Source organism: Lagenorhynchus albirostris, chromosome 20 (genome assembly GCF_949774975.1).
Source record: "Lagenorhynchus albirostris chromosome 20, mLagAlb1.1, whole genome shotgun sequence".
Taxonomy (NCBI): Eukaryota; Metazoa; Chordata; class Mammalia; order Artiodactyla; family Delphinidae; genus Lagenorhynchus; species Lagenorhynchus albirostris.
Window position 1 is genome coordinate 49,539,078 of NC_083114.1, and position 26,919 is coordinate 49,565,996.

Consider the following 26,919-nt stretch of genomic DNA (forward strand, 5'->3'; position numbering starts at 1 on the left):
TCTTCTGAAAAGGAAAACATTGTCATAACCCATAAAATCGACTGTCATGAAAATGTTCAATAAGGAACTTTTCGTACACAAAGTCTCATGTTAAGGCGAGCAAGCTTAAAAAAAAAAAAGAGGGGCAAGCTTGTACAGCAAGAAACTAACACAACATCGTAAGGCAATTATACTCCAATAAAAATTAATGAAAAAAAAAAAAAAAGAAAGGAGAAAGCTTTCCAAAATGACATACAGAAGCCGGACCCTGTGGCCTTGTCAGGTGGAACCAGGCACAGAAAGCCCGGTGCAGCGGTGTCAGAGCAGGATTGAGGGCCTCCTCGCTTCTTTGTGGGTTTTGCATTTCTGAAATGTTTTAGAATAAATACGATTTTCTCTCATATTCAGAAAAATAGTTTTATTTTTCTGCTGAAAGTATAAAATTACTTTGTAGAACACTTTCCCTTTAAACTGCAGAGAAGGCATAGGTAGCAGGGGCTCAGGAATCAGAGTGTGGGGGGAGGAGCCCTGGCTGGAGGAGAGGGCAGGACAAGTGGGCAGACAAGGAGGTCTGTGTTCATGCACCTGTGTGGTCTTATCTCAGGCATTAGGCTTCCAGATGCAGCCAGGGTCCCCCTGGACTTGCTCGTGTAAGCTGGGAATCTGGATTTAACCCAAGCTGGGAGTGGGGGCAGGAGCAGAGACCTGGGTTTCCAATTTTACTTGGAGGAGTAAGCCCAATGTGGGAATATGGGTTCGTGTTCACTGACACTGCCTTTGCAAGCGGAAGACTCACCGAAATGCAACTGGAAACGCTGAAATTTGACTTGGTTTAAACTGCTGGGTGGCTTAAAAAAAAACATTCCTACAATGCTGGCCTGTCTGTTTCTCTTAACTGGTGTCTCTGAGGGTAGAAAGATTTGAAGCCCCTGATGATACACAAAACTGATCTCCTCCTTGGGGTGGGCGCTCTAGGGCCCGGATGACTCCAGCCTGTTGCTGATGGACCGGCTGACCTTGAGCAGGGCCTCCTGGAACTGGGGGTACTTGTCCTTCACGTGGTGGAGGATGGTGCTGATGCTGGCCAGGCGGTCGTCCAGCCGCTTGAGCTCTGCCAGCAGTGACTGCTTATTGCGGAGCAGGAAGATGTAGCGCCCGTCCTTCACGGCCTGCAGGTGCTTGAGGCGTGACTGCAGGGCCACGAGCGTGGAAAGGTTCTTGGGTGGGACAAGAGACCCCGTGTCAGGCTACGCACGTTAAAAAGAGGACACCCTCTGGGCTGGCACGAACTCCAACTCAAGGACATGCCAGAGGAGAACTTTGCAGGAATGAACAGCTGAGGGTGCTGAGTCTCCAGCTCCAGGAAAAGAGGCTGACATGCACGGGGTGGAGCCTGGACCCTCCCTCACCCGCCGTCCAACCTGCCAGGGGCCAGGCCCGGCGCCCACCACTCCCATCTCAGCTGGTCAGGCCCCAAACCCTGCAGCCCTGCTTGACCCCTCTCTTCTGCTCACACCACCACATCCAATCCAGCAGGAAATCCCACTGGGGCGACTTTGAAATTATACGCAGAATCTGACGGCTTCGCACTAGCCCCAGGCTACCCGCATTCCGTGCTGTGTTCCGTGCGTCCCCATCCTCCTTAAGTACCATCATGGCCTCAAACAGGTTCCCGTGTCCACTCTTGGCTCTCCCATTCCACACTCAACATGAGAGCCGAGCGATCCCGATAACCCCAAGTTACTCCTCCCCCCCAACCCCCTCCCTGAGGGAGAAGCCCCTGGCCACGGTGGTGCGGCCCCAAGCGGTGCAAGCCCAGGGGCCCCAGCAGTCTCCAGCTCCTGCTGTACCTGGGGGTGCTCACTCCCTCGCTCCCTGCAAGTCTTGACTCCAGTGTCGCTTCCCCTGTGTGGCCGTCTCAGACCACCCTACTTACAAGTGCAGCCCCCACCCACCCGATGCTCCTTCTCTGCCCCCTGTTTCTCCGGAGTATCTATATCACCATCAGATATATGGTATCTTTTTTCTTATTCGTTTTGTTTCTCACCTGCCCTCCCGCCCTCAGAAGGAGGGCAGGGATTGTCACCTTTTCTATTCTAGTCTGTTGCCCTGGCACCCAGGACAGTGCCGGCCCATGGAGACTTCATGGGAAACATGAGGTGGACGACAGCACCTCAGGTGCGATCAGCCTGGGCTTAGCTGGGCCGGAACGGGCCTTGCTGCTGGGTTCCTGTGGCCCTGGCGGCCCTGGGGACTTGTGTACCTGCCGCTTGAGGGCTGCCAGCTGGTACAGGTCAGCTTCGAGCTCGTCGGCCCTGGCCTGCATCCTTGACAGCTGCTCCTGTTTCTCCAGGAGGGAGTCGCTCACGGATTTTTGAGTTTCTTCCAGTTCTAGGATGGTTTGGGTGCACTCCTCGGTGGCCTGGGGGGTTAGACAGGAGCATCCTGGGACCCTGCCCACCGGTTATTCAGCCGACAGAGCAGAGTCAGGCTGGGAGGACCCCAGGACCCTCTATGCACATGATCCAGAAGGATTCCCAAAGAGGGGGTGCAGGAGAGTATTGGGGGTGGGGAGGCCAGCAAGGGATCCCTGGCCAGACCCTCTGTGGGGTGGGGCGGAGAGGAGTCCGTCACCAAGCTGGGCAGAGGAGGCCCCTGGGGAGCCACGAGGGGTTGAGAGGGATGGACGCCAGGAGTGGCCAACGTGGCAGAGAAATGCACAAACCAGGCCCGGAAAAGGCCCCTCTGCGCCTCCAGTAACATCCAAATGAGCAGTTGTATCAAGTCTGTCATTTTCAGCTACCTTTCCTCATACAGGACTCCCCCTACAGGGGCTATTCCAACATTCTCCATTCAGTCCTCTGGGTGATGCCATGAGGTGAGGACCCATTTCACAGGTCAGTAAACAGAGGTACAGAGAGGTCAGACAACGTGCCTGAGCCATGAGTGGAAGAGCAGGGCTGGGACCCACGGTGGGGCTCCGAGGCAGCTTTCTGTCTCATGTAACCCTCGCCTCTCAGGGAGGGGCCACTGCTCCTATCTCCTCTGGCAGACGAGGAAATTCAGGCGTGGAAGGTTTCTATACGCACTGAGGCCACACAGCTGGTCAGCAGGGGCTGAGGGAAGTCTGAGCCCACAGCCCAGCCTGGTGATCACAAAAGGAGGGGGCACTTGGGCCATACAGCTGGTCCCTTCTCAGGGCAAGGCACACACCACAATGCTCAGTCGATATGGACTGGTGGACGGGGACATGGGCTCGAGTGGGTGCCCTCCACGTTCCCGCTGGCCCATCCCCACCACCCACTTGGGGTCAGTGACACAGGGACTCATGCCCTTCACCAGCACTCCATACTTCCCTGATGCCATTTCTGTTAGGCAGAAAGGGGCAGAAATAGGGCCGCCTCCAGTCCTAGGCTGCACCCTCCCTATATAGATCTTCTGTTAAACCCAAGACAAACTCCCAAAGAAAGCCCCTATCAGAGCAGAACGTTAGGGGCACTCGGGAAGCACCTACTGATCTGACACCCACTGTATCTTGACCCAGAACCAGCACGTGGGGTGTGAGGCTCAGGCTTTTGTCCCCAGCACAGAAGAAAGCAGTTTGTCTGATTCTGCACCCGAGCTCCTCTCATCACCCCCAGCCCCCACTGTCACTTCTCTGTCTCCTAAAACAGCCCTGACACAGCAGCTGTGACCATAGCTCTGGGAATGAGGGGCAGAAGAAGAAGCGGTGAGGCAGGTGGGGCAGGGAGGGACCGGCCGAGAAGCAGGCAGGAAGGACAGAGTGAAATCGCAGCCCAAGCTGGGGAAAGTACATCAGAAATACGGCCCTGGCCAGTGATGCCTGCACGCCTGCCAGCGGGGCTGGTGACACAGGCTGACCGCCTGTGGACAGGTGGCCTGCAGCGTGGTCCCTTCCCAGTCGCTCGGCTCCCCGACCTTGTGAATGTCCCTGATCTTCCGTCTCAGCTCAGTCTGCTTGCGGTGGAAGTCTGTGCGGGTGAGCAGCTTCTTGTCCATCTTGCACTGCCCCTCGGCCCGAGTGGAGATGGTCTCTCTGCGTGCGACAGCCAGCTCCATGTCCTGGATCATCTTCTCCTGCTGCTTCAGCAGTTGGCTGTGCTTGACCTGGGTGCACAGAGCAGAGGGACCTCCCACCACATCCAACTGAACCATCAGGGAACCCGCAGGGGTGATGTCCCCAGGGGAGAAAGGAACCTGGGGGCTTAGTCAACCGGTCAGAGTGATTTAAGGTCCATGTAAAGAACACCAGGCAAACAGGGCAACACTGAGAAACCGTCAGAGACCGGGGCAGGTGGGGCGACATGAGGACTAGATGTGGCCCAGGGTTGAGTCCTGGAGCAGAAGAAGGACATTAGCCAAAAAAAACAGTGAACTCTGGTTAGAATTTGTAGTTTGGTTAACTGTATTGCACCAAGGTTAATTTCCTCATTAGGAAAAATGCACCATGGTTTTGTGAGATGGTGGTGTGTAGGGCCTATAGGGCCTGGGCTGGGGGCTGGGTCGTGGTGGGAGCTGGGCTGCGAGGGGCGCCAGGGAGCTTTCTGCAGGGGTGGACGTGCTCTACGTCTCCATGGGGTGGTGGCTGCATACGTGTGCGCTGGACATTTAAAAGAAGTTCATGTTACTGCATGTAAATTATTCCTCAATAAAGTTGATTCAGAATAACAAAAGGATAGACAGGCAGGAATCCCCAAGTTAAGTTAGGAGTGGTGGTGGGAGGCCTAGCCCACGAGGTTAAAACAGAGCAAGGGTGACAGTAACCAAATGCTCTGCGCTGGCATGAGCCCATCAAAATAACTGTCACAGCAGAGCAGAGATGCAGGAAGGACGGCAACCTCAACTCCATCCATGTGATCAACGTGGCCGTTCAAATCAGTGAGAGAAGCACAGATCACCTGATACATGCCGCTGGCATAACTCACTCCCCAGCAGAGAGAAAATACGATGGACCCCTATTCACAACATCCCCAAATAAATTCCAGGTGTATTCAAGATCTAAGTATGTGCAAACAATTGACAAAGCTCAGGAATCTGTTTGTGTAACCTCAAGCTGGGGAGCCTTCTTAACAGTACCGGAGACCCAGGAGCCATACAGGAAAAGACTGATACACAACTAAACACTAAACACATTCTGAGCGGAAAGAGACCATAAAAAAAATGTGTAAAGGCAAGCAGTAGACCAGAGGTAACGTTTAGAATAGGTATTAAAGACAGGGGTTATTAACCCCAATATACAAGGAGGTCCTAAAAATTGCTAAGAAATAAGAAACAGGAAAATCAGGCAAAGATATAAACAGGCAACCTCCCAAGGAGGAAACGCCAAAACACACACACACATATACACACGGGCACACACGTGTGCTCAATCCCCCACGTGTAAACCAGCAACGCAAATCCACTGAGAAACCCCTTTTCATGCAGTGGGTTGTCAAATATTATAGACCAATAAACAAATGAGTGAGTTTAGCAAAATCACAGGAACAAAGTCAATGTAAAAAAGTCCGTTGTAGGGGCTTCCCTGGTGGCGCAGTGGTTGAGAGTCCGCCTGCCAATGCAGGGGACACGGGTTCGTGCCCCGGTCCAGGAAGATCTCACATGCCGCAGAGCGGCTGCGCCCATGAGCCATGGCCGCTGAGCCTGCGCGTCCGGAGCCTGTACTCCGCAACGGGAGAGGCCACAACAGTGAGAGGCCCGCGTACCACACACACACAGAAAAAGTCCATTGTATTCCTGTACCTTAACAATGAGAAACTGGAATTTGAAAATTTTAGAAAGTACCATTTACAACAGCCAGAAAACACGAAACACTTAGGTATAAATCTAACAAAACATATGCAAAACCCGAATGCCGAAGACAAAAACACTAACAAGGGAAATCAAACAAGACCAAGTAAATGGGGAGACAGACACACCTGCTCATGGACTGGAAAACTCAGCAATGCTAAGGTGTCAATTCTCTCTAAATTGATCTGTAGCCTTAAATCCCGACCATGATCCGTGCAGGAACTTTTGTAGAAATTGACAGGCTGATTGTCAATGTTTTTGGAAAGGAAAAAGATATTGAACAGACAAGACAATTTTGTAAAAAAGAACAATGCTGGAGGAATCACATTGGACAGAGCCACAGAAATCAAGACCCTGTGGATTTGGGTCAGTGGACACAGCAGGGGGCCCAGAAACAGACCCATGAAAACAAATATGGTCATTGATTTCCACAAGGATATCATTGTAACAATTGTTTTAGTGACAAAACAACAAACTGGAAACATTCTGAATCTTCACATCAACCTAGGAATGTTTCATTAAATTATGTTATATCCATAGTATATTCTGCAACTGTTAAAGAAGGATAATGTCTGGATTATTTTAAAAAAAATAAGTTGCTGAATTATATGTACTATTTTTGTTACGGAAAACAAAACAAAACAAAACCACAGCTGGGGGGCAAGGGGGCGGTAGCCCCGTCCGTCCATGTATGTGTGTGTGTGTGCACATGCCTGTGTGGCTGTAAGCTCTGTGGTAGAGGGTTTGACCTGCTGCAACTTCTGCGGTTTGAAAAGTCAGTTAAATGGAGTGGTTTTCTAAAACTTATCAGCAGTAGATGCATTTGATCAGAATTCCTCTGGACTCAATAGCTAGCGGGGTTATTATTAACCATGTAATTATAAAAGTGATGTCACATTTGTTTTTGTTACCTGCTCTCATTTGTATCCTTAAGGCCCTGAACCTTTGGCTCAGTGACAGCCTGTGATTTAATTACCAGCATTTTCTCAAGGGAATGAAATCCAGCTGAAGATGACAGTAGAGAGAAAACATGGCTCGGAAGGAAAAGGTAGGTGTGTTCCTTGAACCCTGTTACTGAGTGAGAGTCTTTCTGGTCCAACAGTGGGATACATCTCACAAATGGGTCGTGAGATTGGTGGGGATGGGGGTCACAGCCAGCGTTTAAAAATACTGGAGTGCATTGCTTGCACAGAGTGAGGGTAAAATAGTTCATGAATACTGTGCAGACAGCTGTGTGTCCTGTAACCATTTCGGTGCAGTAAGAACAAGAATTGGACAGGCCCTGATACAGGAGGTCAGCAAAGGGAACAGCAAGTTTCCTTGTGCTTGGGCTGCAGGCCGCTGTGCTGGAGTGGTTTCCTCCCAGGACCCCGAGTTCCCAAGCTCCCCACACCTCCCTCCTCCCACCCACCTTCATCCTGTGGATCTCGGCCTTCATGGCCCGGATCTCTGCCTGGCCCGTCTCGGAATCCACTGAGGCGCGCATCTCTTTTGCCAGTTGGATTTTTTTGTCCCAAAGCATGATCTGGTGTCTTTAAGGGAAGGAGAGGCAGTGTAAGAGCTGGAGAACGAAGGGGCTTTCTTTCTGATGCTTTGGTGATCGCTGTGTGCTGTGCTTGGGGTGGGCACCGAGCACAAGGAGCAATGTCTGTAATGGGCTACAGGAGACCCTCGCCTTCCCGTCCATGAGGGGCGCCCTCACCTAGCAGGTGGCCTGGTTAATTTGCAGGCACCCAGGCAAGGGTTTAAATAGAAACAAATGTTACCATTCTGGGACCAGAAGGTGAACTCAACCCCAGTGCCCACCACCCTCACTGGGGGGCCGGGGCAGGGGGCTGGGGCAGAGGAGAAAACAGATATGTAACTTTAGGAGAAACTGAGAAAAGCAAATATAAGTGATAGAATTTGATATAAGAAGAAGTCAAAAGCCTAGATAGACCAAGAGCCTGAAAGCTATTAAAATGTTAGCAAAGACACATGCCCCCCCACCCCCTGTGGTCTGAATGTTTGTGCCCCCCCGCCCCCAAATCCACATGTTGGAATCCTTATGCCAAGTCTTGGGATGGTGATGAGGTCATGAGGGTGGAACCCCCATGAATGGGATTAGTGCCCTCATAAAAGAGACCCCACAGATCTCCCCCTCTCCTGCCACCCTGTGAGGACACAGCAAGGAGTCTGCAACCCAGAAGAGAACCCTCACCCGACCATATAGGCACCCTGATCTCGGACTTCCAGCCTCCAGAACTGTGAGCAATAAATTCCTGTTTACTGTTTAGAAGCCCCAGTCTGTGGTGCTCTGTTGAGCAGCCTGGAGGGACTAAGATCCTCTGCAAGCTCCAGGCGGTGTTATGTGTAGATTCTGTCAAACCACAGGGAGGGGATGATCCCTTTGCCACTCAGCCCCTTGGCAATCACATGGCACCAGTCAGGGTGCATGCATACAGTACCCGCTCAAGAGCCCTTGCAACTGGAGATGCAGATCTACGTGCACCAATGGGGAAGGACATCACAGAAAAATATAAGGTTACTTCAAAGGGGGACATAGAGAGCAATCTCATTTTTGTTAAAAAAAAATGAAAGAAATACACAGAGAAAATGGTAAAGGAAGAGGGTTGGATTAAGTGTGAGTCTCCTTTCTACTCTGCACACACTGTCACAGTTTAAAATGCTTACTGTTGGGTCTGGATTACTCTTACAATCAGGCACCAGAAAGATCATACAGTTTTAAAAAAGTCTGTCCCAAAGGAAGCCACTCTATTTCCAGCCACCACGATCATGGGTTTGGTGGGAGGGCTGCCCTGAGCTCAGGAGACAAGAACCCCACTCTTCCCCAGGATCCACCTCGGGTTCCAGAGCCGCCCCCACCTCCTGGGCCGGTTTACGTGGATGGTGGCCTCCCACGGCTCCGCGGGGCAGCGACCCTGGGACAGGACGCGCCCGGCACTCACTCTGCCTCCACCAGGCTGTTGAGCACGGCTGCCTTCTCCTCCCTGAGCTCGTTCAGCTTCTCCTGCATTTCGATGGTCTCTCGCTCCGAGGCCTGCATGGGGAGGGGGCGGCTGAGGGTGGGGCTGAGGGCGGGTGCACACCTGTTCCCCTGCCTTGCCCCCTGCCTGCCCACCACGGGCAGGAGCTCAAGGTGGAGCCTACCTTGAGCGCACGCACGAACTCGCCCTCCGTGGCCAGGTTGCCCTGCTGCAGCTCCTCGGAGCTGCATCGGTTCTGGTTCATCAGCACGTTGAGCTTCTTCAGGTCATTGTCCAGGTCCTTCATGTGCCGCTCGATCTGCTTCTGCTCTTTCTTCTCCTGGTCGATCTTGTCTGCGGGGAGGGCGGCCGGGGGTCGGGGGTGGCTCCTGGGGGTTGTGATCCGGGTCTGTGCCCAGAGCGCCCCCCAGCCCCGCCGACCTTCGGGCACCCCCGCCCAGCCAGAGGAGGCCGAAGGGGACAGGGTTGGCGCTCAGACACCAAGCCCCTAGGAAAGACCAGCCAAGCTCAGGGGCAGGGCCGGAAAGCAACGACCCTGACCACCAACAGGGGGGTTTGGGTGGCTCAAGGGCAGGACAAGCAGGCGGCAGGACCTCCGGGAAGAAATGGGCATGATGTGTTCAGGCCGAGTGGGCCCTGGACACCAGGCAGCACTTCCTGTGGGGCTGCAGGGCTGGGCTGACCAGGTGGGACCGGGACACAACAGCAGGTGCTGTGGAGGGGGGCTGGGAAGGGGAGCTCACTTTCTATCCGTAGTTTCTTCTGCTCCAGGATGTGGATCTCCTTCTTGGACATGTCCAGGGAGGCCAGGTGTTCCTCGCGCCCCTGCGTGGCCGCCACCATCTCCTGCTGCAGCCGGAGCCAGGTCACCTGGGCCTGCGTCACGCCGGCGTTGTGCTCCTCGATCAGCTTGGTCAGCCTCTTGATCTCCAGCTCCAGGGGCCCCACTTCTTCCCCCTGAAAGTGATGTTCACCAGAAAGAAGAATGAGCCTCTAAATCTGGGTGGGCTGCCAAGGGTGGGGACCCCTGAGATCATGTGTCTGTACGACGACTAGGGGGTCTTTACTCAGAGGGACCAGGGACGCTGTCATTGGGTCCATTCCCCCGAGGGCCCAGGCCATATGGACTGACCTGCTGTGGGAGATATGGGTCTGGGGGTCTGTGACCCCTTCCCCTCCCTCCACTGGCCGGGCCCCACCATGCCCCAGTCTTGGGGCAGGGGCAGCAGGGCCTCTGTCACCCAAGAGGCTTTGCAAATTGTCTTTTAACAGCGCACTGTCATGGGTTAGGGTCTTTACTCCCTTGGAATCCAAGCAGGTTGCAGCTCTGAGACCGCACTCTGGTGTCGAGGTCTACCTAAGAATGCGCCCCCAGCTGCCCATCCTGTTCTGGGACTTGAAGCTGTTGGTGGGTTCCTCAGGTCAGCGATACCTGGATAACCTGTAGGACTTCAAGCCCCAGACTCATCAGACCGCTTCACTTAGAGCTGCAGTCAGTGGCTGAGATCCCGCCTGCTGCCTATCTTCGCATAGCCCGTGGGCCGCACAAAAAATCAGAAGAGAATTTTGTGCCAGGCGGAAGTTATATGGAATTCAAACTTCAGGGGCCCTAGGTAAGGTTTTACTGCACACGGCCACACCCGTCTGTTTACATACTGCCTGTGCCTCCTCATAGCCGCTGGGGTGGGGGATTGCGACAGAGACCATCTGGCCTGTAACACCTGAAATACTATCTGGCCCGACAGAGAAGGTCTGCAGACAGCCCGAGTCAGAGCACTTGGCACAGACACGTGTGCTTCACCTGTATGATCAGCGGGACAGGAACGCGTGTGTCCTACGTGAGTTCGTTTCTGAACATAAGAAGTTCCTGGAATGGCCAGGCATGGATATCAACCCGAGCAGCCTCTCCCGGCCCTGGGGTCTTACCCCGAGTTCAGAAATCATCTGCTCCAGCTGCTTGTTCAAAAAGTTGATGAGGCCTTGCTTTCTCTCAATCAGGATTGTGCGCCTGGAGATTTCATTTTCACTGTTTGTGATGAGGTCGTTGACTTTTTTCACTTCCTTGTCCAGCTCAGCCAGTGTCTTCTGATGCATGTCCAGCCTACAGCTGGTGTTCGTGACGTCCAGGGTGGTCTGAGCAATGTCACCGTCAATTTTGGAATGATGTGTCACCTGAATTAGCAGAAGGAAACATGTCTGAACTTTTTTTCTCTCTCTGGGAGGCTCCAAAGGAGTTGGTTGGCTTCTTGTTTCCTTGATCATCCAGGTATTCATCTGGAGAAATTCCAAAACATAATCAGGAGAGGAGGATGTTGGCTTTCTCTCCACCTCAAGACCTGTCAAAGGACCTACTTGTTGGAACCCTAATGATTTCTCACAGAAAAAGAAAGCTAACATTATTATCTCTTCTTATCAAACAAACAGTAACGTGCATTGAAACGGGGAAATGTGAAAATACAGATGATCACCCATAAATCTGCCACACAGTTAGCCAGCGTCACTATTTAGAATCTATCCTGCCTTCCTGACTTTGTATATAAACCCCTTTGCCCCCCACCAAAAGAAAAACAGGATCACACTCTACATATAGGTTTGTAAGCCACTTTGCAATTTGACAACTTTCATGTCATGTCATTTTTAATGGCTGTGTAATACTCGGTCATATTTGTAACAGAGATTAGGAAGCAAGTCACAGCTGTCCTTGGGAATGTCATCTGTTCCACAATGATCATGGAGCACTGCTCTTGACAGCTCATGTGTTTTGGTGAGGAATACCAAGATGCCTGCCTTCTTTGAGCTTGTCAATCTCTTATCAACATTCCAACTCTAAATAATGCTGTGACAAACACCAACTTCTAATTTCTATTTGATGGGACAAATGTCCTTACATTTCACTGGAAAAGCTGGACACAGTCCTTAAGAGAAAAGATTGTACTGTACTTGGTTCTGGGGGTGGGAGCTTCTGGGGGTGGGAGCTTGGTTCTGGGGGTGGGAGCTTCAACCCGGGGCAGAAGTGCCCAGGGCTCCGTGGGGCTGCCACTGTCCCAAAGGCTGGGCCAGCCCACCCTGCCTCCTCTGTTGGCTTCCGAAGACAGCTCCACTCTTTGCTCCACTCTTTCCTACCATGGAGGGTTGATCATAAGGATACTTGTGAGAATCAGGGAGGGAGGCAGCTCGGGCTCACTTTGGGATCAGGGCCCCTTTCCCCGAGCTGTGGCTCTGCCTTGACCTTACTAGCCAGCCCCTCGCCGTTGGTTGCCCACAAGTTCCTGCCCACGAAAATCCTCAGCTCTCTACCAGCCTGTGGCTCCCATCAACTCCTGGTCTCCCAGGGTCATCTCTGCCCCTCCCCACACGACCCCAGCTGGCTCTGTCACACATGCACTCTCTGACCAGCCATCGTGCATGACTTTCCAGAACATTCCTAGGTTTAAAGCCAGACCCTGCCAGCATCTCAAGTCACCCAGCTCCTTGCGGTCACACCTTGGTCCCTCTGGCCCCTCTGAGCTCTGGCTATCCACCCGTCCCTTTCTTTGCCAAGACCATCCAAGGTCACTGGGTCTTCACAGGGGCCCTGCCTTCCTCTCTACCCCAGTGCTAGCCACCCTGGAAGGGCTTCAGCTCCTAAGTCCCCTTTCAGCCACCAACCAGGCCAACTAGAGCACCCCGACCTCCCCTCAGTCCCCTCGGGCTGTTTGTCCCCTTTGTTGAGACCACCCTGGCCTCCTCCTGGGACATCAGTACTGCTCCTGAACTGTGTAGGCCCCATGGTTCACCTGTGCCTGCCCTCCCTCTGGACCCAGCTGCGTATGATTCTGTCCCTCCACAATCTCTGCTCCTTGTCCCAGATATGCCCACCCTGTCTGCCACCAGCCCACGAGGTGTGATGAGCAGTTTGGGAAAAGTGCCCCCTTTCCAGAGCTGGACTTGCATCTGCTGGCTATTGTTGCAAAAACTGCTGGCCCAGGACCCTTTACTGCCCTCCTGTGGACATGGGCGGTAGTACATGGGCTGCCCACCAATTGTTGTAACAAATGCTGGCCAAGGACTCTTTACTGCCCTTCTGTGGACGTGGGTGGTAGTACATGGGCTGATCACCAATTGTTGCAACAAATGCTGGCCCAGGACTCTTTACTGCCCTCCTGTGGACGTGGGTGGTGGTACACTTGCTGTCCACCAACTGTTGCAACAAATGCCAGACTAGGACTCCTTATTGCCCTCCTGTGGACATGGGTGGTAGGACATGTGCCACCCACCAATTGCAACAAACGCTGACCTAGGACTCTTTACTGCCCTCCTGTGGACACGGGTGGTAGTACACCTGCTGCCCACCAATTGTTGCAACAGATGCTGGACCAGGACTTTACTGCCCTCCTGTGGACATCGGTGGTAGTACACCTGCTGCCCACTAATTGTTGCAACAGATACTGGACCAGGACTTTACTGCCCTCCTGTGGACATCGGTGGTAGTACACCTGCTGCCCACCAATTGTTGCAACAGATGCTGGACCAGGACTTTACTGCCCTCCTGTGGACATCGGTGGTAGTACACATGCCGCCCACCAATAGTTTCAACGAACACTGGCCCAGGACTCTCTACTGCTCTCCTATGGACATGGGTGGTAGTACACCTGCCGCCCACCAATTGTTGCAACAAATGCTGGAGTTGGACTCCTTATTGCCCTCCTGTGGACATGGGTGGTAGGGCATGTGCCACCCACCAATTGCAACAAATGCTGACCCAGGACTCTTTACTGCCCTCCTGTGGACATGGGCGGTAGTACACGGGCTGCCCACCAATTGTAACAAATGCTGGCCAAGGACTCTTTACTGCCCTCCTGTGGACGTGGGTGGTAGTACACCTGCCGCTCACCAATTGTTGCAACAAATGCTGGACCTGGACTCCTTATTGCCCTCCTGTGGACATGGGTGGTAGGACATGTGCCACCCACCAATTGCAACAAACGCTGACCCAGGACTCTTTACTGCCCTCCTGTGGACACGGGTGGTAGCACACCTGCTGCCCACCAATTGTCGCAACAGATGCTGGACCAGGACTTTACTGCCCTCCTGTGGACATCGGTGGTAGTACACATGCCGCCCACCAATAGTTTCAACGAACACTGGCCCAGGACTCTCTACTGCTCTCCTGTGGACATGGGTGGTAGTACACCTGCCGCCCACCAATTGTTGCAACAAATGCTGGACCTGGACTCCTTATTGCCCTCCTGTGGACATGAGTGGTAGTACATGTGCCGCCTACATGGGTGGCTGGGGAAGAGGGACACCTGGGGGCCAGGGGACCGGCCTCTGTGGTGCTGCAGCAGGGCTGGGCAGGTTTACTTCACACCCAACACACTCCATAGCTTCTCCAGTACACACTGCCCCCCCCATTTTTGCTCCCAGCAGGTAGTCTTGCCCCCACTTCCCAGAATAAGAACTGGAAGTACTCCACCAGCATCAGCTAGGGCATCTCAAGGAGATCCAGGCATGGGCGGTCTTGGTTCCAGCCCTGTCTCTCTGGTTCCTTAGCACACCAGGCCGGGAGCGAGCTGGTCTCCTCCCAGGTGTCTGGGAGGGGTGAGGTGCTTCAGGCTGCTAGCCAGATAGACAGCAGCCCCGAGGCAGGGGGTCACATCACAGGAAGAGCCAAAGAAGAAATTATTTAAGTAACAAATTGCTTTTCTAAGGACACAGGGACCCCCTCCCCCACTCAGAGAAAAGCAAGACCCCTGGGGGAGCAAGAGAGAGCTCATGACAGGGGTAGGGGTGGGGTCCCCAGGCCAGGTGGGCCAATCATATTCACTCAGGACCTCCAGGCACACCCTGGGGAGGCAGAGGCTTGGGAAACTCCACAATCCACTTAAAATGCTCCTACCAATTTGACCAGGGTTTCTGCTGCAGCAATTTATCCTCAGACATGTGGACAAAGATGTGTGAGCAAGCATGTTCAGTGCTGACTTATTTATAAAGTTTAAAACCTAGAAACAACCTGAAGTGTCTAATGAGAGAACTGTTAAACAAAACACATACATTTGTAGGATGAAATGTGATGCATAAGCCAACATGTACTTTTTCTAAGCATATTTAATGGAAAATGTTATGTTGAATGCGGCCAATAATGTAAAATAAAACACTACATACATAGTGAAAAATTCATTGACAACTACACTTGTTTGTGCACTTTTCTCTCTGTGTTATATTTCATTAAAATTAATGTAAATGGATTAGAGTGGATTAAAAACTGGTATATAGTAAGAGTCCTATGTCCTCTAGGGTTGTGTATGCATAGGTGTCTTCACATGTGTGTTCATGTATGTGAACATGTTTCACAAATGTGTGCATGTTTGCGTGTGTGTGAACGAGTGTGCGTGTTTGCTCACATGTGCACATGGGGATGTGTATGTGCACGTGTGTTTCTGTGTGTCTTTGTGTGTATGAGTATGACCGTGTGTGTTTAGAAAAATTTCCAGAAGGAAATACACCACAATTTCAGAAGAGATTATCTCTGGATGGTGGGACTTCAGCTGTCTTATTTTCCTCTTATGCCTTTTTGTACTTCTAGGTTCCCTACAATAAAAATGCATTTCTTTTCAACTAGAAAAAAATGAAAGGTGAATGAACATGCTGAGTGCCCCTTGCTCCCCCCCATTCCACCACATGTGGTCTGTTCCCCGCGAGAGGCGCCCCAATGCCTGCTCTCCCTGGGGGCACCTGCCTTTTGAGGCCCGGGTGTGTGCAGGTGGCATACCAGGTTGGTCTTTTCCTTCTGGAGCTTCAGGATGAGCTGGTGGAAGTACTTTGTCATCTTGTTGGAGGTCACGTGCTCCTGAAGCTTCTCCACGATGGAGGCATCCATCTTCCTCCCCAGCTCCAGCTCATGTTGGATGGTCTGGTGGAGAGTCTGCAATTGGCCTATGGTTGCCGTGTATTCCTGGAAAGAAAGAGCCAAAGGGTGGGCGCTGTGAAGGAGGTCGGGGAGGCTTGCCCTGCAGGTGGGAGACATGACCATACCATGTGGGCCTTGCCCAGTGCGTCCTCCGTGTCCAGCAGGGTGAGCCTGTAGGTATTGAACTCATTCTGCAGGGCCTCCTCCTTGGCCAGGCACTGCGAAGTCAGTTTCTGCATCAGGCTGGTTTCCGTCTCTGCCCGGTTCAGGATACTGGCCAGTTTCTCATTCTTTTCTTCCTCCTTTATGATGGATTTCTTATAGGCTTCCAGCTCACCATCCATGGACTTGACTTGATGCTGGCATTCGCTGCCAAAAGTGAAAGAGCAAAGCTAGGACGTTGGAACACCAACGATGTATGTATGTATGGTGGTACCCTGCTCAGAGGAAGCTCACAGAGTGGAGAGAAAGAAATTAGGAAACCAACTCTTTCAATAGTAGTTGAATCTTTTTTAAAAAATTTATGACTTTCGCACATTATTTATTTATTTATTTTTAATTTCTTGGCCGCACTGTGCAGCACGTGGGACCTTAGTTCCCTGACCAGAGATCCAACCCACACCTCCTGCAGTGGAAGCATGGAGTCTTAACCACTGGACTGCCAGGGAAGTCCCAATAGTACTCAAATCTTGACTAATATTTTCTAATGTATTAGAACTATTACCTGGGACTTCCCTGGCAGTCCAGTGGTTGGGGTTCCATCCTTCCACTGCAGGGGTCATGGGTGCAATCCCTAGTTGGGGAACTAGGATCCTGCATGCTGTGCAGCCAAAAATAAAATAAATAAATAAAAATAAAAGTTAAAAGAACTATTACCTATCTCAAATCCAAGTCTAAAACTCTTCTAATATTGTGATTATGGGAGGGGGAAAGGGCAGGAAACTGTTGCCTTGTGCTTGTGGGTGGGGAGTGGTTGGCGCCAGCCCATCTCCTTTAGTCATGACTATAACCTTTGGAAAGGATATGCTGTTATCTCAGTTTTGTACTCGTGAACACGAAGCTTAAAGCATTTGAGGCGCACAGTGAATGGTGTGGCTGGGAGGAATACAGGTGGCTGTCTCTTCAAATCCTCTCAGCATACTGGTCATGGAAATACCCATAAGTAATGTCAAGTTAAAAAATGCAGATCCTGGATAATGGAATTTGAATTTGTGTGTGTGAGACATTTTTTCCCTTTCATTCTGTGCTGTCCTGCTGTACTTTAAGCATGCTTTTCTCTACTTGTGGTATCTTATCCTTTGAATAAGTTTTTATTCAAAAATTCAAAAAGTACTTTCTTCTTGAACTAGAATAATACCTTCCATATTTTTCTCACATCTATTCCTGGGCCTTGGACTCTCTTCCCCCAGCAACCTGTTACTGTCTCTTAAATGTCTTGCCAGATATATTTTATGTATATATAAACATTATGTTTGTGGGTGTTTGCGTATTTCTCTCCACTTAAAAAATCACAAGTGGAAGCTTAGTATATCCTATTCTGCACCTTACTTTTTCTTCTGTTGTATCTTAGAGATATTCAATATCAGTGTATATAGAAATCGCCTTAATTCTTTTCAATGACCAGATAGTATTTTAAATATCTCATTGGTATACATTTAGGCTCTATCCAGTTTTCTGCTTTTTCCCAATTTCACCAGTATAGCAATAAATACCTGTACACATTAAAAAAAAAAGATACAGAAGAGATATGTTGTGTTCACGCAGCAGAAGATTCAATATTAAGGTGTCAATTCTCCTCAAACTGCTCTATAGTCTCAATGCATTTCCAATCTCAATGCCAGTAGGCATTCTTTCCCCAGAAATTGACAAGCTAATTCTAAAATTCATATGGAAATCCAAAGGACCTAGGATAGCCAAAATAATTTTGTAAAAGAACAAAGACTCCCAATATCTGATTTAAAGACTTTCTATAAAGCTGTACTTATGAAGACAATGTGGTATTGGTGAAAGATAGACAAATAGATCAATGGAACAGGATGGAGTGTGTACACACTCACACACACACACACACATACACACAATTGACTGATTTCTGACAAAGGTGCCACGGTATTTCAGTGGAGAAAGGATGGTCTTTTCACCAAGGGTGCTAAGACAACTGGAGATGGACATGAAAAAAAAGACTGAACCTCAGACCATAATAAAATTAACTTGAGGGCTTCCCTGGTGGTGCAGTGGTTGAGAGTCTGCCTGCCAATGCAGGGGACACGGGTTTGTGCCCCAGTCTGGGAAGATCCCATATACCATGGAGTGGCTGGGCCCGTGAGCCATGGCCGCTGAGCCTGCATGTCTGGAGCCTGTGCTCCGCAACGGGAGAGGCCACAACAGTGAGAGGCCTGCATACCGCAAAAAAAAAAAAAAAAATTAACTTGAAATAGATCATATACCTAAATGGAAGAGCTAAAATTATCACACTTTAGCAGAAAACATAGAGAAAATCTTTATGACTCTAGGTCAGGCAAAGATTTCTTAGAGAGGACATTAAAAGCATGAACTATGAAAGAAAAAAATTAATAAATTGGAATCCATCAAAATTTAAAACTTTGGCTCTTCAAAAAACATCGTTAAGAGAATGAAATTACAAGCCAGCCTGGGAGAAAAATATTTTCAAAATACACATCTGGTAAAGGACTTGTATCCAGAACATATGAGAACTCATAACTCAATAATCAGATAAACCACTCAGTTTAAAAATAAGCAAAAGAATAAAATACCTAGGAATAAACCTACCTAGGAAGGCAAAAGACCTGTACTCTGAAAACTAAAGGACACTGATGAAAGAAATTGAAGATGACACAAACAGATGGAAAGATATACTATGTTCTTGGATTGGAAGAATCAATATTGTTAAAATGACCATACTATCCAAAGCAATCTACACACTCAATGTGATCCCTATCAAATCACCAATGGCATTTTTCACAGAACTGGAACCAAAAGTTTTAAAATTTGTATGAAAACACAAAATATCCTGAATAGCCAAAACAATCTTAAGAAAGAAGAACAGAGTTGGAGGAATCACACTCCCTGACTTCAGACTACACTACAAAGCTACAGTAATCAAAACAGTATGGTACTGGCACAATAAAACAGACACATAGATCAATGGAACAGAATAGAGAGCCCAGAAATAAACCCACATACTTATGGTCAATTAATCTATGACAAAGGAGGCAAGAATATACAATGGAGAATAGACATTCCCTTCAATAAGTATTGCTGGGAAAACTGGACAGCTACTTGCAAAAGAATGAATTAGAACATTCTCTAACACCATATACAAAAATAAACTCAAAATGGATTAAAGACTTAAGTGTAAGACTGGATACTATAAAACTCCTAGAGGAAAACATAGGCAGAACACTCTTTGACATAAATTACAGCAATATTTTTTTGGATCTATCTCCTAGAGTAATGGAAACATAAGCAAAAATAAACAAATGGGACCTAGTTAAACTTAAAAGATTTTTCACAGCAAAGGAAACCATAAACAAAACAAAAAGACAACCTACAGACTGGGAGGAAATATTTGCAAATGATGTGAGTGACAGGGGATTAATTTCCAATATATACAAACAGCTCAAACAGCTCAACATAAAAAAAAACAAACAACCCAATCAAAAAATGGGCAGAAGATCTAAATAGACATTTCTCCAAAGAAGACATACAGATGGCCAACAGGCACATGAAAAGATGCTCAACATCACTAATAATCAGAGAAATGCAAATCAAAACTACAATGAGGTTATCACCTCACACCAGTTAGAACGGCCATCATCAAAAAGTCTACAAATAATAAATGATGGAGAGGGTGTGGAGAAAAATTTACATTCTGCTGTTGGTAGGAATGTAAATTGGTGCAGCCACTATGGAGAACAGTACGGATGTTCCTTTAAAAACTAAAAATAGAGTTACCATATGATCCAGCAATCCCACTCCTGGGCATATATCCAGAAAAGACAAAAACTAATTCGGAAAGACTCCTGCACCCCAGTGTTTATAGCAGCACTATTTACAATAGACAAGACATGGAAACAACCTAAATGTCCATCAACAGATGAATGGATAAAGAAGATGTGGTATGTGTATATATATACGTACATACATACACACACACATATATATGCAATTACTCGGCCATGAAAAGAATGAAATAATGCCATTTGCAACAACATGGATGGACCTAGAGATTATCATACTAAGTGAAGTAAGTCAGTCAGAGAAAGACAAATATATGATATCACTTATATGTGGAATCTAAAAAAATGATACATATGAACTTATTTACAAAACAGAAATAGACTCACAGACATAGAAGACAAACTTACAGTTACCAAAGCGAAAGGGGGTAGAGAGATACATTGGGAATTTGGGATTAACAGATATATAGATAAACAATAGCACAGGGAACTATATCCAATACCTTGTAATAACTTATAATGGAAAAGTATACATATATATATATATATATATATATATGAATCACTTTGCTGTATATCTGAAACATTGTAAACAACTATACTTCAATTTTTAAAAATGAGCAAAAGACACCTTTTATCAGAGAAGATATATGGATGGCAGATACTCACATGAAAAGATGCTCAATATCATCGGTCATTAGGAAGATGCAAATTAAAATCTCGACAGGACACCACGACATATCTACTAATGGCCAAAATTTAAATGACAGCACTATTAAGTGTTGGTGAGGATGAGAATGGCTGGGGATCTCAAATGCTGCCAAAGTGTTTCCCAAAGTGGCCTGTTCCATTTTGCATTCCCATACCAAGACCTGCACATAATTTCACAGCAGCTCCGGTCATGCTACCCTCCAAACTGGAGACAACCAAATGTTGACATATGCACATGAGGAACTACTACTCAGCAACTGATCTTGTAACATCAGGCTGACTCTCAAAGCACTGTGCAAAGTGAAAAAAAGCTAGACAAGAAAAGCTACGTATTGTGTGATCCTGTTTATATGACATTCTAGAAATGACCAAACTATAGGAACAGAAAGCAGATCAGGGTTTGCTGGGGGCTGGAGGTGGGAAGAGGTACTGACTTCTGGGATGCAGGAAATAGCTGATATCTTGAGTGTATGATGGCTACTTGCATCTGTCCATTTGCTGAACTGAACTGTGCTCTGAAAAAGGATAACTTTTTACATAACACTAATAATTTACATAATAAATTTGTACATAAATTATCCTCAATAAACCAAACTTTTAAAGTTACTCACTTTCTTTTTTAGGAAGTAGAAGCCTTATAAATACCTAGAATTTGACAATAACAATAACAATGAGACATCCAACTTTTATGACACAAATCTGAACACTCAGTAAAACATGCATGGGGGAAAAGACACCAGAAAGCTAGTTAATCAACTGTCATTGTCACAAAGGAGAAAGACTGTGTATTTTAAATTTTTATCTCTGTTTCTCTAATTTCCTGTAATGTGATCACTTACCCTTGATAAAAATTATTTTTAAAAAAGACACACTTAGGAATCCGCCGGCGGTCCAGTTGTCCAGGACTCGGCACTTTCACTGCTGTGGCCCAGGTTCAATCCTTGATCAGGGAACTAAGATCCCGCAAGCCCCACAGCATGGCCAAAAATTTAAAAAATAATAAAATTAAAAAGACACTCTTTAAAAATGTCCTCCATAGAGAACAAACTGGTGGTTGCCAAGGGGGAGGGGGTTGGGGAAGGGATGGAGTAGGAGGCTGGGGTTAGCAGATATAAGTTTTTATATATAGAATGGATAAACAACAAGGTCCTACTGTAGAGCACAGGGAACTAGAGTCAATATCCTATGATAAACCTTAATGGGAAAGACTATTTAAAAAATGCTTATATATGTAAAACTGAATCACTTTGCTGTACAGCAGAAATTAATACAACATTGTAAATCAACTGTACTTCAATTAACAAGTTGATTCAAAAGAGTCCTTGATTAACAGACACCAGTGGAAAATAAACAGAACGAAAAGAACTGGCAGAATCTAGAATATGTCTGAAGCTCGGCCCAATCCATCTGAGGATTAGAGGGAACCTGTTACAGGATCTCAAGGCGATGAAGCTGACAAATTAACAGCCAGCAGAGGTGCTGAGCCCTGCCTGTACCACACGTATCCTGTCAGGAAGTATGCCAGAGGCAGATACCAGGGCACAAGGGGACCTGTCTGTGTCCCTATCCCTGAGAGGGTGTAAATTCTAGGCAGGGTAGCCCCACAGTATAGTAGGTATTTTCTGGCTTGTTCTGAGACGTTTCACGTGGAAATGACCCATTTGCTTTCAATGTATGACTTTCAGTGTTTGCTGCAGCCTCAACATGATTCTTCACCTGTGGTTGGGACGCACTCCTGATACGACTTTGTCACTAACTATGAAGATTCCGTAGGAGCTGCTGTCTTTCAAGTCTCGGTGTGGCGGGGACCCACAATAATAGAATATGATTGCTTACACACACACACACACACACACAAAACAGACACACACAGGAAGTGCTAGACAACGGGGGGGTCCCTGTGGGGGGCACAGGCCATAAGACTCCCAGCTTCAACCTTACTCAAGGTCGACGTTGGGCAGGAGGGAAAAGCTGCCCACAGGCCGAGGCCTCTCCCGCACCAACCACAGGGCAGCATTGAGGGGGCAGACACGGCGGGAGTGGGCAGGCCAGCAGCCCTGGGGACAGGGCAGAGAGGAGCCCGACCCTACAGCCTTGAGCCCACCCGGTTCCTCCACCTGCATGTTTAAAGGGAAAGCAGATGTTTAGCCGGACTTTGCCAGGATAATTCCATGATTCTCCCTTTGGCTTTCTCTCATCGACTCAGGGAAATGAAGGAAATGAGTATTTTTAATCCAGCATTACCCATGTAAAATGACTTGTTGTAAAAACGATCAGTCCCTCCGGTTTTGTTTTTCTGAGGTCGAGTCGAGCTATGATGTGCTCCCTCCAGAACCGGCTTCCATATCTGGGCCCCAAGCACCCTGGAGGTTTGGGGAATTCAGGCAGTGCTGTGTCTGGAAGCCTCTGTCTCCAGCACCCCACCCAGGCTACACGTCCAGCCCTCGCTAGAAGTGAGAGGGGAACGCGAGGGGGGCCTCTTCCTTCCCTTTTCAGGGAGATTAAAGCAGGATTTCGGTTGGAACTCAGCCCTTGGCAGAACAATAGAGAAGGGATGAAGTTTCTGCACACAGGTGGTGAAACTGCAAATCAAAGGGACACCTTTATCTCCCCAAGATAAATACCCCTTTTTCTTTCTCTCTCTCTCACTGTTTCTCCTTAATCCTCCCAGGAAATCTGAGCGTGAAAGCTTTACTGCTGGTGCCACGGAAAGTTTGAAAGGATTTAAGAAACACTGAAATCTGGGTGAACAATAAGGGTGGCTTCAGGACGGAAGCTGGGGCCGAAGGGCTGCGCGGCTGCAGGTGTGCCCCTTTGTCCCAGGAGAGCCGAGGATGGGCGCTCCGTGCTCACCTGTGAGGAGCTGGGCGTGGAGTCCACTCCGCACCCACCTCCGCATTCCCACACTTGTCACGAGCTCTCCCCGCTCGCCCAGACCCCCCTTTGGTGCTGAGCCACCTGGCCCACCGCCATGGCAACCAGAAGGGCCGCCTGTACCTGAGTGCCTCTTGGATGGTCTTGTGAGCCTCGTTGCGGTGCTTCATGCCCAGCAGGCTGGCGGCCCACTGCTGCAGGATGCGCTTTTTCTCCACGTTGATGGCATCTATTTCCGTGCAGGCCTGCAGTGGAGAGTTGAGGTTACTTGGATGTTGGTCTTATGTCATTAAGTTCAGAGCCCCAAAAGGATGTCGGAGAGCCCCGAGCTTCCTGAATCATCTTCCTTCTCTGTTACCCATGCTTTTCTTTATCTGCATCAGCAGAAGGACACATGTGAAATTAAACATGGCTCTAAAGACCTGTCTAACACCTGCCTGAGCCTTGAGCCCCAGCTGTGACACGGGAACAGTAACAGTACCCACATCCTGCGGCCGTCGGATCAGAGGGGATGGTGCCTGTATGCCCAGCACGTTCTTAGCTCGACCACAATTGCTGTGTCACGTGGTGCTCAGAATGTCCTGATGGGTCATTTCAGTGGAATCATTGCACCGTTAGCAAGTTGGCCTCGTGCTGATTCCCGGAAGGGGCGCTGAATGGGAGCTTGGGTGAGACCCCCATTAGGCCACGAGCATCTTTGTGGAGGTGCTGAGTCCCAGCAGCGTCTGCTCTTGGTGGATGTGCATGGTAGATGCTGGAGGAAGTCAGAGTGGCCTTGAACACTCAAAGGTACAATAAAAGGGTGGAGCTGGACGTGAAAGGAGGCGTCACCCCTGGGGATCCCACTCTCAGGTGTCAGGGCTTTAAAAAATCATCTATTCATTATTATTATTATAGAGCATAAAGTGGTATGAATTAATTATACCATGACTGGTGAGACATTTCCAGATTTGGGTAAGTTATTAACTGAGGAGGTTGCTCTGTGCCGTGGAGTAGGTTGTGCACTGCCCAACAGTGCCCGGCCGAGGCAGTAGGTACCAAAACCACTGGGCTCCTCCCCAGGCTGGGCTGTGTGGGGCTGGTCAGCCAGAGGCAGGTGCCCCCCGAGTCCCCAAGGCTGCCGGACGAAGGCTTGCTGACCAAGGAACAGGCTGAGATGCAAAAATCGAGGCTGAATTCAGTCTTTAAATGTTTTAAACACACTTCTCATTTAAAAAAGTGTTTATTCTACTCAAATTAGAATATGGAAATAAGCAAAAAGAAAATAAAAAGAATCCCACAACTTAGAGTTTACCATTTCTAACACCCTGGTGTTATCTTCCTGTGTGTGTGTTGTGTGTGTGTGTGTGTGTGTGTGTGTGTGTGTGTGTGTGTGTGTGTGTGTGTGTGTGTGTGTAAGCAATCATATCCTATTATTGTTTTGTAACTTAGTATTAAAAAGTAGCAGGACTTCCCTGGTGGTCCAGCGGTTACGACTCTGCGCTCCCAGTGCAGGGGGCCAGGGTTCAATCCCTGGTCAGGGAACTAGATCCTACGTGCATGCCGCAACTAAGAGCCCACAAGCCGCAACTAAGAGTTTGCATGCCACAACTAAGATCCCATGTGCTGCAACTAAGACCCGATGCAGCCAAATAAATAAATATTAAAAATGAAAATAAAAAGTAGCATATTGTGAATGGGTTTCCATGCCAGCAAATATTTATTTTATTGGTGGGATTGTCCTCCACTGCATGGATATATCATAATTTGTTTAACCAATATCCTCTTCTTGGGACTTTCTTGGTTATCACACACAGCACTGTGTCCCCAGTGACTCTCTATTCATTTTGTTCGTGAAGTATGTAATGTATACAGAAATTTTACTTGCATGCCTATTTTCCCTGGAATGAAGTCCAAAAAGTGACATTTTGGGAGAGCTTGCTGGGGAGCAGGGTGGGTGTCCCTGACATGCAGTACAGTATTGCCCTTGAATAAGAATCTTGATGAAGACAGACTGCACCCCCACCATCAGTGTGGGAGCCCCGATTCCCCTGCCTTGTTCATCTTTGCCAACTTGGTGGCAGAACCCCTGTCCCGCCCTCATCTGTCGTCAATGTCTGTGTCACACCTGCCATGGGCCCCCCTGTTCTGGGTGCAGGGTGAACAAACGTGGGACGGCCCTGCCCCGATGGCACACAGCCAGCAGGGAGGGGCGGGAGGCAAAAAAGACATAATGAAAGAGAACTACAGCATCGTGTGTGTGTACACAATCATCACAGAGCAGAATCGCACACGGCAGATTCTGAATCGATTTTCAAAATCTCTTTATACCACCAAACTTACTGGTGTTATGCTTGGAAAGGCCTCTCCAATCCAGGGCTTTATAAATATTTCTCATTTTCTTTCTTCTGGTACAGTTTCCCTTGTTTCAATCCTTGAGCCCATGTGGAATTTATTTTAGTGTGTGGTATGAGGAAAAGATTTGATTTTTTTCCCCAAATGATTAACCAAATGTCCCAACACCACTGGGTGCATAATTCACTTGCTCTCCATTAATTTATAATCCATGAAATTTCTATATAAACGTTTCCTTGATTCTGAGCTCTCTCACAGGCTCCCACAGCCTACCTGTCGGTCCCTGACTCCAGTAATTCATTATTTTAGCCTCTAGGGCTTTATAGTATTTAATGCTAGGTGGACCCACCATCCCGGTTTGTCCTGGACTCCCCTGGTTCTAGCCCAGAAAGTCCCACGTCTCGGGAAATGTGTCATTTCTGGGCAAACTGGGACCGTGGGCCAGCCTTCATGAACCTTCCCCCCTGGACAATTCTCTGCTAGTCCTCTGAATTTACTTTTCAGATAAAATTAAGAATCACTTTGCTAACTAAGAAGTTTTTTCCCCCCTGAGGTTCTGATGGGAGCACATTCTAGATTAAGTATATTCATAGGTTGGCAAGCACTGGGTGCTTTCCCATGTGGACCCAGGTGTGTTTGTTCGTTTGTTCAAGCCCATCTGTCTCTCCTTCAATAAAAGTGTGTTGTTTCCTTTGTGTCATCACTGCACGTATGAATGCAGATGGTGACTCACAGATTAAAAAAAAAAAGGTCACAGCCACTTTGCTTTCCAGTGCTGGCCACTGAACTGGGAGCTGCACTGAACCCGGGCCCTCCCTTACTCCACATGGGAAGGGAGATGTGGGCACTGCCCTGGAGCACTGCCTGCCCAGGCTGAGAATGGGTAGGGAGACTTCAGCCCTCTCCGAAAGAGGCCTGAAGGAACTTGCTAAGGATGCCTCAGCAAGCAGGACAGAATGTCCCATCTCCTGAGGGGCCTTTCAGTCTATCCCTGGCTACAGTGGGAATAAGAATACTGGCCACCAGTCAGCTGGTATCTACTGCGTCCCCAACGTGGGTCAGCCAGATGCTCTGAGACGCTTATGAGGACAGACAGATGTGCAGGAGGCTGGCTGGCTAACTGGGGGCTCAATCAGTCTCCTTGCAGGCATGCAGGCACTGCCTGGGCGCTGTCAGATGGCACCTGTGCCACTGAGCGCTTACCTCGCTCACTGCCTTCCTGAGCGTCCGGGTGTCCTCAGCCTGCGCGCGGTACTGGGCCTCGAACAGGGCAATCTGTTCTTCCAGCTGGTTGGCTCGGGTGGTCAGCTGGTCCACGTGCAGGTCCTGGAAGGGAGGGGACGAGATGCACAGTGAG

At 48.9% G+C, this 26,919-nt stretch overlaps 1 protein-coding gene across 1 annotated transcript in view; it reads right to left on the reverse strand.

Annotated features, from left to right (window-relative positions):
- Positions 1-431: 431 nt before the first annotated feature.
- CCDC40 (coiled-coil domain containing 40) overlaps positions 432-26,919 on the reverse strand; it is a 42,321-nt gene continuing 15,833 nt past the window's right edge. The window contains exons 9-20 of the mRNA XM_060133725.1: positions 26,766-26,888; positions 23,352-23,473; positions 15,789-16,032; positions 15,526-15,708; positions 10,701-10,946; positions 9,518-9,731; positions 8,938-9,107; positions 8,736-8,827; positions 7,199-7,319; positions 3,919-4,107; positions 2,243-2,401; positions 432-1,196 (exon numbers count right to left, since the gene is read on the reverse strand). Of these exons, the coding sequence (XP_059989708.1) occupies positions 951-1,196; positions 2,243-2,401; positions 3,919-4,107; positions 7,199-7,319; positions 8,736-8,827; positions 8,938-9,107; positions 9,518-9,731; positions 10,701-10,946; positions 15,526-15,708; positions 15,789-16,032; positions 23,352-23,473; positions 26,766-26,888 (2,109 nt within the window). The 3' untranslated portion in view covers positions 432-950. The remainder of the gene's footprint in view (positions 1,197-2,242; positions 2,402-3,918; positions 4,108-7,198; positions 7,320-8,735; positions 8,828-8,937; positions 9,108-9,517; positions 9,732-10,700; positions 10,947-15,525; positions 15,709-15,788; positions 16,033-23,351; positions 23,474-26,765; positions 26,889-26,919) is intronic.